The following is a 13024-nucleotide window of genomic DNA, read 5'->3' on the forward strand; positions in this document are numbered from 1 at the left end:
AATTTTTGGAGGTGTCTACGGCACTTTTCAATACAGTACAGGTACTAAAAACCCAAGATACAAAGCAAAAAAATGGACAAAAAACGTTTCTAAGGTTGCAAAAACTCTTGTATAAAACAGAAATTTCTGAAAGAGGACATATAAGTGTAAAATTGCCATTTTCATCTATCTCTTTCTCTTTATATTTATATATTTCCTTATATCTTTAAGCATGTTAATTAGTAATACTGTGGCAGTTTGTGAACCCAAAATCGGGTCATCCCAATATATATTGAAAAATTGTCAAATAATCCAATGAGACTCAAACTCGCAATAAAGATTCTTTTTTAAACAAAAATTCTATGCTGAATGAATCATTCCTTTTATAGATAGATGAACTGGAACGTAAATTCAATCCCTTATTAAAAATCTATGAAGACTCAAAAGAGTAAGTCAGTTCCGAAAATTTGACTGTGACGTTATCTTCCTTCACACACAGACGAAGCTTTCGCTCAATGAGACGGACTGGACTGGCTTTGTTTTTTTTGGGGGTGGGGGGGTTACAAGTACACCATTTTAAAATGTAATGGAGTTGCAACTCTTTTTTGTGAAAACGAACGCATTCCTGTTACTTATGATTTCATAACTACTGCCTTGTATTCTTACTATGGACAAGTGTCGTTTACAATGGTCAACTATGATGTGATGTCGCTCTAATGTTTTTTGTTGAGTCTCTGTTCATAGAAAACCAGCCAAGTAAAATATTTGTAATGCATTATCATTTGTATGGAAGTACCTACTCACCCATCTTTTATGTGACTGTCATTAGGAATAGGTTTCACGGTTAAACTTTGCACTACACGAATCATTACCAACATTAGAATGTGACATTAGATTACAATTTCCAACTCAAAATGGCGTGGTTTATTTGAGAGTTCGGTTAAAGAATTCCTGGAATTTCCTCTGCCCAAGGACGTCTGAACTCTTGAGCTGCTCTCCATTTCCAATTATCTCACGACTTCTTGCAAATACCAGAGCAGCATTCGTCAGACGTTTTTTACCGAGTAGAAGGGTGGATTCCAAGGTATTTTCGGGGAGATAGTATCTAGATACAAGTGCAGTCTCAAGAGAGAAATCAACAACCCTGAGGTGCTTCTCATCATGACATACGAAATGTGTGCAGAATTTTTTTTTCGGCTAAGATTTAGCTTTCTGCAGATATGTTCTAATTTTATTACCGAAGTTTAAGCAAAGCTTCTGAATACTAATCCCAATATTTTGAAGTGTACCGAAAACTAAAGTATGTTTTGGACATGTCTATGAATTATTACTTGAAAAAAGGCAAAAAGAAAGTATATTATACATGTGTCTCACGTTTTTTTAGGAGAACAGTGCAAGGAAATCAATTCTCACTTTTCTTTGCACTTTTTTGACCACAAAGTCTATTTAAGTTTAGGGGCAAAATTGGAAATTAATATATGATTATGAATACATCAATATTTTTGTTTTTGATAATCAAGCAATGGGGTCTTTTAGCATTCCTTTTAGTTTTTGGACTACCATCCTAAACAAAATTTATCATATTTTTGGTCGAAGTCTAGTACCTTGGTGCACCCCTTCGTCTCCATTTATATCCAGTGACCACTGATTCGTTCTCTGGCACTTCCAAGAATTTCACCTCCGATTTGAGACCAGAGAGCTCGCCCCCATTGGAATCGCTCCCGCCGTCTGAACAACCACGTCTGTTCTTTCTCCAACAGGTACTTAGGTATCCAAGTTGTGTTGAGCCACTGGTTTTGGTAGCTCGCTGCTTCAATCTTTGTTTAGGTACCTGAGCCCACCAATCACAAACCAGAGCTGCCAGTCATGTGATCCTTGAAGCAACGGCCGAAAGTCGGTTGAGGTTCCAATGGACGAAGATTTGAACTTGGAACCGAACATGGATATTACTGAGGCTGAATTGGACCGATTCAGCACCAAAGGCTGTGAGGAGGTTCTCAGAGGTCTGTTGGTGAACATTGAGCACATTAACTCCATGAGGAACCATGTTCGCATGGGCAACCTTAAATTCGAGTCCCTTTGTCATGGAGTGGCCTCTTCCTTACAAGAAATTGGTTTAAGGCTAACCAAGATGTCGGAAGAAAATAAGGATCTACGAGAAGATGTCCTTTTGTGTCGCAAGAACTTGCTGGCTTGTGCAAGTAGCATTGTTCTCAATGCCAAGCATCCATTCAAAACCTTTCCTTTCTTTGACAAGATTGTTCCCGTGTGCCAAGAAGCTCTGAAGATCACGGAAATGGGAGCCAAAAGAAAGGCCGTCCTCGCTTCCATAACATCCCTGGAGTCATTGGAGATCCTGGAGAAGAGTGCGAGCTACAAGAATTTGTTTCTCAATATCAAGATCTTTGGGTCCAAGTTGCACACGTTTTTGGAGTTGGCGGCCTCGATTTGTGGTGAGCTTAAAAGTGAGAAATGTCGTGGAGATCTGATTGCCCGAGCTGATACGATCAAGAAGCTCTTGCCGTTGGTGATTCAATCCTTGAGAGAGTCCTTGCGACACCCCATGAACTCGCACACGCGTTCCAGCCGAGAATTTTTCTTCGGCGTGGTGAGGAATGCCATTTCAGAAATGGTCCAATCCATCCATGACTCTGACCAGGCTAAAAATGATATCGGATTGTTCATCAAGAAGTTGGATTCTGCTCTTGAAATCACGGAGAAGATCGAAACCTTGGACCAATTTGTAGATCTCAACGACGACATTGAGTGGCTAATCAAGTTCTCCTTGTCAGTGGGCAAAGTCTCCAAGGCCAAAGACAACAAAGATATTCTCGGGATAGGCCATAATCTAGTAAAAGAGTTGATCAATGTGAAGAAGGCTCTGGAGTTGGAAGGCCCCAGTAAGGATCTCAGTCTCGCCAAGGACGTGGCCAGAGAGATCATCGAAGAGTTGGAGCAAACGGTGAACAATGCACTGCTCAAGTTGATCATTGATTGTTTTTGCTCGGTAGCCACACCTCTGGATGAACTGATCCACCATGTACTCAATTCCAATGTCAGCCCACCCGATCGCCTCCCGGATGACATTGATGACTTGGTGAGTGGCTTTGACGAAAGAGCCGATAATCTGTTTCACATCGCACATTTCACCACGTTCTGCACAACCGATGCCAAGAGGAGCTTGGCCATCCACACCTGTCTCCATTTACTCCAAGAGCTTGAGAAAGAGGTTGTTCCAGCCGTGTTCAAGCTCTATTTCAATCCTGAAGATCACGGAGCCCGAGCTCATTTGAAGGCCTTACGAAGTCTGTGGAGCCAAACTGTCGAGCACCTGGAAACCCACGTGATGGGCATTGTAGATGCAACCGCATTCTGCTATGTCATCAACGAAGAGGTCCGAGCCGTGTCCGGGATCATCAAGAAAGAGCAATATCGTCAGGACCGTAAATGGATCCACTTAGCTGGAACGAAGCTGATCCGAATGTGTCAGAGAGCGGTCGACTTCGCCTGGAAGGATTGTTCCCACTCCACCGAGGATCCATTGCCCGACGATCATCCCATTGTCAAAGTGGAACGGAGTACCTGGGAATTGCAAGCCGCCCTCAGGTTGGTTTTGGACAGCATTGAAGATCTGAATCTCCACAAAACCATGATTCGGAGGGTCCAAGTTTTGGCCACTTGTCTGGGGATCATGTCCCATTATCTGGTAAACAAGAACGAAAGCGTTCTCTCCGCCTCCAAAGTGAGGGTCCTGACCTCGGTCAGTCGAATCACCATCAGCAAGGAGTCCATGGTCGTCAAAGAAGAGTCCGACCCATCCAAAGCCAACAATGGCTCCAGGTTATCCGGATTGAGTTTTAGGAGTGTCAAACGGAAAGAGAGCTTATTACGATCCAGGCACATTGATTCCGAGGTCGAACGCCGGGTCAACGAGAGTCTGGCCAAACTGAAGGATGATTCCATGGCCTTGATCCCATTTCAAACGCGGAAGATGCTCAACGAGACGGGCTTGAAACCGGCCAAGAAATCTGGTTTCGACTTCACTGAGATTTTCGACCAACTCTCTGCTCTCAGCCAAGATATCGCCTCTACGTTGGAGAAGGATCAACATCTCGTCAAACCCGAGGCCCCCAGGGTCAAAAAGAGCACAAATCCGGATGTGTCTCTCCGACAAATCGCCTTTAAAAACGCTGCCATCAAGGAGCCCTTGAAGTTGTACTCTGAAGACACCTCCAACGTAAAGATCGTGGCCTCCAACCACGGCATCGGATCCCCCGAACGGCTCAAGGACATTAGGAAGGTCAACGAGAAACTGGAAAAGATCAAAACAACACTTTAACACAAACAAGTTAACTCCATCCATTCATCTGAGAATAAATCGTATATCCACAATTAGTTGTTGACTCACAAAACACGGATTTGAAGGTTGGTAGACGTAAATCTACAGGTAAAATAGAATTTGGCACACTAAATGTATAAAATATAAAATGACACATCGAATGTATAAAGTGACGCATGCAAGGCAAAACAAGGATAAATTATCATTTCACACGATGAAGATGCTTTTTACAACTTGTAATCAGTCAATCTAATATTCTAATGACCTCCTCTATGTGTTATGGATCAACCAACCATCAAATATTACAAACACTATTTAAAAAACCTCTGATTCATGAACACTTAAACTTCTTTATGCAATTAACTTAAGATTATTACCTCTATCTGTATAATTTCATCTAGTTAAAAAAAATGTCATTTATGAATACATTTAGATGTACTTTTTCCAAACTGTAATCAATCAATAATATATTCTAATGATCCGCCCACCCATTAGCCCTGGCGATCGCACTTTCTAGGGCCTCAAAATAAGTGCTCACGAAACCACGTGGGGATATCTTTTTGGGACACCCATTTTCAGATGGCAGGCCAAGCAAGAGAGCTGCCATCTGACTTTTTATCCTTGGGAGAAGATTCTTGCATTGTTCACGCTGCCTGTGAGACCAATCAACTAGACTAACATTTTCTACCTATATCTTTGATATTGTATGATAAAATGATGCCTGAGTTCTGCAACAGCATATTGCGTCCCTACCTTTAATATAGTATGTCTCAAAAAAGTGCAAGGAAAAAGTATTTGATATACTGATATTATCCAGTCGGTTGTTAATATAGCTGTAACTTATTCGGAACTTTCATGTCAAACATATTTTTTAGAAAAAAATGAGGACAACTTCAATTTCACAATTTTATTTTAAACAACCCCAAATTGCCGAAATGTTGATATTTTTGTGCTGAAATGGCTAAAATTGCATAATAAATTGCAGTTTTTATGCAATGTGTAGGATGCAAGTTTTGGCCTAGTAGTAAGCATACTGATTTGTAGCCCTCCCGTTACCATCATTTCTCTTTTTTTAACGAGGGAAAGAAACAATGCATAGAGATTTCCTCCCGATTTTTTCAAAGTTCTGTCTTAAATGCAAAACAATGCAGTGACTTGTTTGCTGCTACTGATGGGATCAAATAAGTGATCACGGGAGGCTATGAGTATGGTTATCATTTAAAACCTTCTGTGAACGGATGACATTACTAGTTGCATGACGGAAACCCTCAATATATAACCCTGATTTTTGTTGCGTCGATGAATGAGTGGAATACTTGCCTTACGTTAACTTTTTTCAGTCATGAGAAGAAATAAGGACATATTCTTGCCAAATTGTGTTTGCTTTTTGGTTTGGCAATTTGATGGCATTAAAAATCAAAATATTTGTGTTTAAACTTTTTGAAACCCAAGTGAAAGCTTGTGTGAATGAACACCATGCTTGATGGTCTATTTAGCGTTTTTTATCCATGTCTTGAGAAAAACTTGTGCAGACATTTTCTAGCGAGGTTCGAAGATTTTTTATTTCGATGATTGTTATCCTTTATGAAAAAGATCTTAAGTTTGAGGTTGCGTGAATTTACTTTGTTAAACTTGAGAAAAATGTGGTGTTGTGAACTCAAATTTTGAAATGCGACATTACTAAATTTTACCCAGTTGCATTTCAAAATGTGCATTCACAAAACCACGTATGGGGGTACCCATTCCCTAGCACTGGATTTCCTTGACACAAGCATTGGTTATAGAGTAATCTTAGTAAATGGATAATCTCTTTGTGCCCCACCAGAGCTAAAGTTTTTATCTTGCAAACCCAACCAAACCTTACTCAAACATACCTAACTGAACCTAATCAAACTGGTTGTTGCAGGGATCCCTACTAGAGCTGTGCATTGGATCCAACAGGATCTTCAAATCCAATCCAAAGTGACCTTTTGTAATCCAAATCCGAATCCAAGAATTTTGTCCCAATGCGACCAAATCCGAATCTGAAATTTTCTGCCCAAGCCGAATTCAAATCCGATTTTTTCTGCTCAATTCGAATTGGAATCCAATTTTTTTTAAGATCCAAATCTGAATCCAAATCCGAGATATATTTGCTTAATTCAACTACAAATTGCAAAATCTGATCCAAATCTGATTGTTTCACTCAATTGTAAAAAAAGGAGGTCATTTAACTTCAACTAAATGTGCTTTTTTGCCACTTAAACGTTTTAAAATGATGAGATTGAGTGGAATTGCCTTAGTCAAAATATAATCTTCCTGTTGCAATAATGTCACATTTTTGTAACAATTGTCTTTATTATATGTTTCATTTCTAATACCATTGAATATAATTCTATTATCAAAATGGTGGAAAATTTGCGCATTAACAAGCTTGATATGGTGAGATTTTCATATTTCCTTAATTCTAATACTGACTGTATGGATTGCAAATACTTTGATCCTGTTCTTATTTTCTGAAATTTTGGGTTTCCTTATTTGTTTGGGATTGCCACACAATTGTATTAGCTTTTAAGATAGTAGGTCCATTCACAGATTTTAACTTTGAAGATCTTTGCTTTCCCTCACATGTTGAGGCTTGTGAAGGAAACCATTCTCAAAACAAATTTACATTTATTTAATTTGTCTTGCAATTTCGGACTTGGATTAGATCCAAACTCAATCCAAATCCGATTCCAAATCAGATTGGATCTGACTTTTTGGATCAGATCAGATTTGACTCTTGGAATCCGATTCACAACTCTAGTCCCTGGAGTACAGATACAAGGGTTCCTAACCCAGTGGGGCTCGGCTGCAAGGGTCTTACAAATATTTACACTAATGACTTGCCATTTTGATGAAATAAAAAAAAGGACTGCTTAAATAGCCATTGCGGGATCCAATGTCAAGTTTCAGAGTCAGAAAAGCCTCAGGTTCTCCACTTTACATGCACGACCACTTTGCTTTCACTGAATGGAAAAAAAGTATTTGCAAGCTTTATTGCAATGCTATGATTGAGTCCTGAATTATTCAGCTGACATGACGTCACCCACACTTTTGACCTGGTGATAATGCTCAAAATGTCCCCAAGAGTGATAATGATGCAACTCGCAACCTCAGCGTTTTATGTTGGGGAAAAATGGCTATCCTCTAGCTAGCACTTCTACGTTTCTTTGTTCCTTAAAGGCATCACATTCAGCAGACCCTACTGACGAACCAATCACATATACTTACTTCACCTTCTTGGGAAGGGGAGTTTTGGCTATCTTATATCCCTGCCTTGGCCTTATGCCCCAGGTCATCTTTCTCTCTGGATCTTGATTGCTCTTCCGTGGGCGTTTTCCGTGTCAAGACCCGTCAGTTCTTCTCCTCCATCTTCACCATGAATATGTTCCATTTGAGCTTGGCCACTCTTATGCTCATTACGGGCTCAATCAACACCCTCTCAGTCAAGTAAGCCCTTACTTAGCTATTTGATATCCCTGTCATTGTGCCAATGTTCCAATTTGCCAAAGATGGGCGGATACCATGACCTCGGAGAGCTCGGATGGACAGCAAAGAGGCTTTGATCACCCGTTCTTGCAAGCTTGTGGTATGTTTTTGGGGGAAATGATGTGCATGGTGGCTTACTATGCTCTCCGTTGGCGTCGTCAACGTGCTTTGGCCCGGGCTCGCGATCCGGATGCGCCTCAGGAACTGGGTCCTCCCGAGACCCCGTTCAGTCCACTGATCTTCTTACCTCCGGCCATGTGCGACATGACCGCCACCTCGATCCAATACATTGGTTTGACCCTGACCTATGCCTCATCGTTTCAAATGCTAAGAGGTCAGTCAGTCAATGAGTCCATAGTCTAGGGTTCAGGAACTAGTTGCATGGTGGATTTTATCCGTTATGCTCTTAAGCAAAATGGGTTTCAACTGAAATTGTGTGGTGTTTAACCTAGAAATACGATGAGATAGGCTTTGTTGCTTGAAATGCTTTGAAGCTATAGCGAGTTATTGCTCATTGATAAAGTTTGGAAGAATTTTTTCTCTGACCATTATAACATCGATCCCTGATGGCATACAAGAACGCTTATTTTGGCATTATTTAAGATTTTGAAACACTAGCAGGTCATGTCTATGCATTGAACCGATGTGAAGATTTAAGAACAGAAGTCGAAATGACCATCCCTCAAATAAATACGATAGATGTATATATAACCCGGAAAGTTCATGGTCAACATAGAAGGCTCTGGTTGGAAAAGTGAAACATTTTAATCTGATATGCTCAAATATCTGTGTTAATTTTCGTTGCTTTTACTCACTGGGATACGCTTTAGACATCTGGATATCTAAATTTAACTTCACGAAACTTAGTCCTTGCTAATTGAGAAGAATTTGAAAGAATTATTACAATTAACCATTCAGACATACTAACGGTTTCGAAGCTCAGGTTTGAATTTGAAGGCACTTAAATTTGGAGCTGTTTTCGAAACTGGAAAAGAAGCCGTGCCAGGGTTTTTATGCCAGTTCTCCCTTTCCAGCAATGTTACATAAATTCACGATAATGCTTAGTTTTTTTTGTTTTTTTTTTGACGAAACAAGGAAAACAGTAAATTTGCGTTTTTGGCAGTTTCGAGTAATTTTTCGTCTTGTCAGGGGCTGTTATCATCTTCACTGGTTTGTTCTCGAGGATTTTCTTGCGGAGACGTTTCCAGTGGTTCAAATGGTTTGGCATTGGTTTGATTATCATTGGCTTGGCTGTGGTGGGCCTCTGTGATATGCTCTATCTCCATCCTGCCCACCACAAAAACGAAACATTGGTGGAAACCCAATCGAATCTCCAGAGCCCACTGTTCCATGCCGAATACTACGGTGGATCCATCCAGGGCTTAAATGCCCTAGTATCCGAGTCCAATAAATCCAGTTCTGATGTACTTCTGGGGGATATCCTAATTGTTTGCGCTCAAGTAAGTTACCTTTGGCTCCTTGTCTACCAAGCAATGATCGAAGTTCTGGTGTAGCTAAATTGAAGTTTTAAGATTTAGACATTAGATGGCTCCCTAAAGATTAGCCAACAATAGAGCACCTTCCACATCCTTGTTTTGATGTTCACTTGATGTCGAGTTCACTGAAGCCTGGCTATGATTTGATGGAGTTTAGAAGTCATCAAGCTTCTTTGGTTAGTCAACAAACGAGGCCAAAAATCGGGCACGATATGTGAAAAGGCGTAGCGCCATCTACCTTGTTGAAAGCCTGGTGGTCTCTAAGAAGCAGAATAACTGTCCTCCTCCTGAAACTAGGTCATCGTGGCCACCCAAATGGTTTACGAAGAAAAATTCTTGGCCAAATATGATGTCCCACCTCTACAGGCCGTAGGTTGGGAGGGCACCTTTGGGTTCCTGACCCTGGCCACGTTACTCATCCCGATGTATTTCATTCCCGTGGGACCCAAGTTTGGCAACAATCCCCGACACGTCCTCGAAGACGCCTACGACGGTCTCTATCAGTTGTTTCACAATGGACAACTTATGACCGCTTTCTGCGGTACCGTTGTGTCCATTGCCTTCTTCAACTTTGCGGGCATCTCCGTGACCAAGGAGATGTCGGCCACCACCCGGATGGTCCTAGATAGTGTCAGAACCATGGTCATTTGGGGCGTTTCCCTCATGGTTGGGTGGCAACGGTTCCACGTGTTGCAACTCCTTGGTTTCGCCCTGCTTGTCTGTGGCATGTGCATCTACAACGACCTGGTTTTTGGTAAGTTCTTCAGTTTAAGCATGGCTGAACGGGATTGATTGGACTAAGAGGCTAAAATGGTCTTATTTTTTATTGAAGTCGATCGACTTTACGTTCTTCTCGTCATGTCGGTCACTGAAGCCAATATTTTGCCCAATTGAACTACAAACGTTAAATTACATGCTTGTCACATACATAGAAATGGAGCGAGTCATGAATCTAAAGGGCAAACTTACTCGTCATATGCACCTATGTTTGATAGCTCCATGACCTTTGACCTTGCCTTGTGATCGGAGTTCAAAATTATTTCAAGTGCTCCTTGGAACACCTGACCCAACTCCTATGATTTTGTGCTCATTCAACCGAGTAACCATTGCAATTGGTAGCCATCTTGTCCACTCTGAAAGACGTTCTTACTTACCCCTACTGTGATTTGCTGTTGAATAATCATGCCTCTCAATCGATTTCTTTGATTTAGCTCCCGGTATCAAATACCTTCGTGGTCGTTTCTGCACTCGACGAGACCCTTATGCCAATCTGGACAATGAGAGTGAAGAAACCGGTCCAGTGGAACCGGAACGTAGCATTTATGAACGAGAGACCTAGCCTTGTTGCCAATGGATTCTATAACCCAATACAACTCTCGTTTGAGTTCCCCTTGCCTTTTCGTCCCACAAAAAATGAGTTTTTTGTTTCCTATCAATGACCTGACTCGTGTACTCGTATTCTTTCTTATCTTCATTCTAATAATTGTGATACCACCCTAGTACATTATAGTTGCGCTGAAAAAGTATTTGAAATATATACATCCAGTAGAGTCGATCAATGGCCTGAAGGGTTGTATAGAATGTTTTGACTTGTAACCGTGTGAAAAGAAATTTTTAGCTACACTTTGGCCTCGGTTTGGAAGAATGTAAAGGCATCTATTGTTGAAAAAGTGAACATTTTACTACGTGGAGGTATCTCAATCGGAAATTTATCAAAAGATAATTTGAAACGTCTCCCAGAAGAGTTGACGGCTTACTCATTGTGTCACAGTACTTAATCAAGAGAGTATTGAATGAAGAATCGATAGGGTTTGTCAAGTAAACGCGCTCGTGAACAACTGACGTTAGTTATTCTACGGAGTAAAATCAAAGACAACATGCCCAGTCAAACCGCACTGTGCATGGATTGAATTTTGACATTTTTTCCATTTTACATGCCTCTCTAAGCATATATCATTGTGGTATACCCAATTTGGCAGTGCATTCACCGATTAACCCCAAACATGTTCATTTGGTGGGTTTTGTAACTCAGCTTACTCAAAATCACTTGATTATTGAAAATTCAATGGGTGGGTGGTGCGAGTTGGCTATAATGTTTGTCTTAGTTCTCCCTCTTAAAAGTGTCCAAAATCAGGGTGCCGGACCACATTTTTATGAATTTCATTCACTTGACATCCCCTATAGGCAAAGTCTGGCATCTTAGAGCGTATTCTCTCGTTTCTACGGTTGTTTGTCCTCACATAGACGAAGCAGAGGACGCTTGCTCCGCTCAATAAAAAGGACTATTAGAGCATGGATTATTCTGAATTGCCTTTTTCATGGTTATTTTGATCTTGGGAACCAAATTAACATGGTCGTTGGTTTTGAGAGCAATGAAGTCTGACTCTGTTCTGGATCACTTTTGTGGTGCTAGGAATTTAAGTAAGCTGAACCCAAAATCGAGGTGTTTTTTATATTTAGTTCTATCGGCCAGACTACGGTTCTCTAGTAGAAGAGTACAAGCATGAAAAGCGACCCCTGACGGGCGCAGCCTGCAAGATCCAAGAAGCCAAAATTTATAACAATGGAAAATAATCGGAACCAATTTTAGGTGACAATGCGTGCCCTAATCTGCCGACGACTTTTTTCAAAAGGAGAGCCGAGCCAATGTAATGCAGATGCTTGCTCGAGTGGTTTTTTTCTTACTTTTTCGTTTGAATTTGGAGTAATTTAAGAAGTATTTTCAGATAATGACGGAAAGTCCAAGTAAATCACCCAACTTAAAAAATGAATTTCAAGTGAGGCCATTTTGGGTTGGTCATGATTGGCCTGATTGGTCAAGTAAATGTAGATACTTAGCACTGAGTTTTTGAGAAAATTGCCCAAATCATGGTTTACGTGTATTTGATGATATTGATTGTGCTAGTTACTTTTATATTATGTCAACTCCTAGCTGAAGTCTTCACTGGCAACTCTTTTCATCCGACAATGAACCCGACATCCGTTTATTGACAACGCCGGTTGAATTGTAAATTATTAATTAACAACTGCTCCTTTTAACATAAGATAAGTGGAAAAGTGAGTGTTATCTTTTATTTTCGGAATAATACTTTTGATATGTTAAACCATACTCCAGTTATCCAATGTCAAGGCATTTGTTACTTTAACGTATAGTGCTATATCTTTAAGCCAAATCTACAATTGCCAAAACCTTGTGAGTTTGGACAAACATAACAAAGCAAAATAGTTTTATTATTTAGCAACAAATTCATGCTTCATTGGCAATGCTCACCACAGGGTCATTGCAACATCTAAAAATAGTTTGCTTTTGGGGGTGGTGTTAAGCCTGTCTAATCTTTTGATTTATTTTTAATAGCAATATTATAACTTGTCTTTGAGCCAGCTAGAACCAGGTATTAAAATATTTAAATAAGCATCTTAGTTTTTCCTCAAACTAGGGTTTTTGTTAACGTATTTTTAAACCTTTGAGACAAAGATGGCATAAGATTGCAAGTATGTGTGGTCCCTCCCTGGTACTTCACTATTATGAGAATACAATGAGAAATGTTGACTTGCTTATTGTTGCAGAAGCTTGATCTTGTGTTGTATTTCAATAACTCACAAGGATTACTCTATGATCTCCATTAAAAGCCAAGCTTGACATCTGCGAGAATGCAGCACTCTTTTTTTGTGCCTCCCACGGGGCAACTGGTATGTGAGG

At 40.4% G+C, this 13024-nt stretch overlaps 2 protein-coding genes across 2 annotated transcripts; both read left to right on the forward strand.

Moving 5' to 3' along the window:
• Nucleotides 1–1651: 1651 nt before the first annotated feature.
• LOC131882139 (uncharacterized) lies at nt 1652–4501 on the forward strand. Its single transcript, XM_059229199.1, has one exon. It carries the CDS (start codon nt 1889–1891, stop codon nt 4316–4318), a length of 2430 nt encoding a protein of 809 aa, XP_059085182.1. The 5' UTR covers nt 1652–1888; the 3' UTR covers nt 4319–4501.
• A 3149-nt stretch (nt 4502–7650) lies between these two features.
• LOC131882199 (solute carrier family 35 member F6-like) lies at nt 7651–10879 on the forward strand (the record flags this gene model as incomplete). Its single annotated transcript, XM_059229265.1, is given in 5 exon segments — nt 7651–7789; nt 7852–8162; nt 8978–9288; nt 9622–10078; nt 10536–10879. Coding segments are annotated over 5 exon segments (1278 nt in total). The 3' UTR covers nt 10664–10879.
• Between the last annotated feature and the right edge of the window lie 2145 nt (nt 10880–13024).

Source organism: Tigriopus californicus, chromosome 6 (genome assembly GCF_007210705.1).
Source record: "Tigriopus californicus strain San Diego chromosome 6, Tcal_SD_v2.1, whole genome shotgun sequence".
NCBI lineage: Eukaryota > Metazoa > Arthropoda > Copepoda > Harpacticoida > Harpacticidae > Tigriopus > Tigriopus californicus.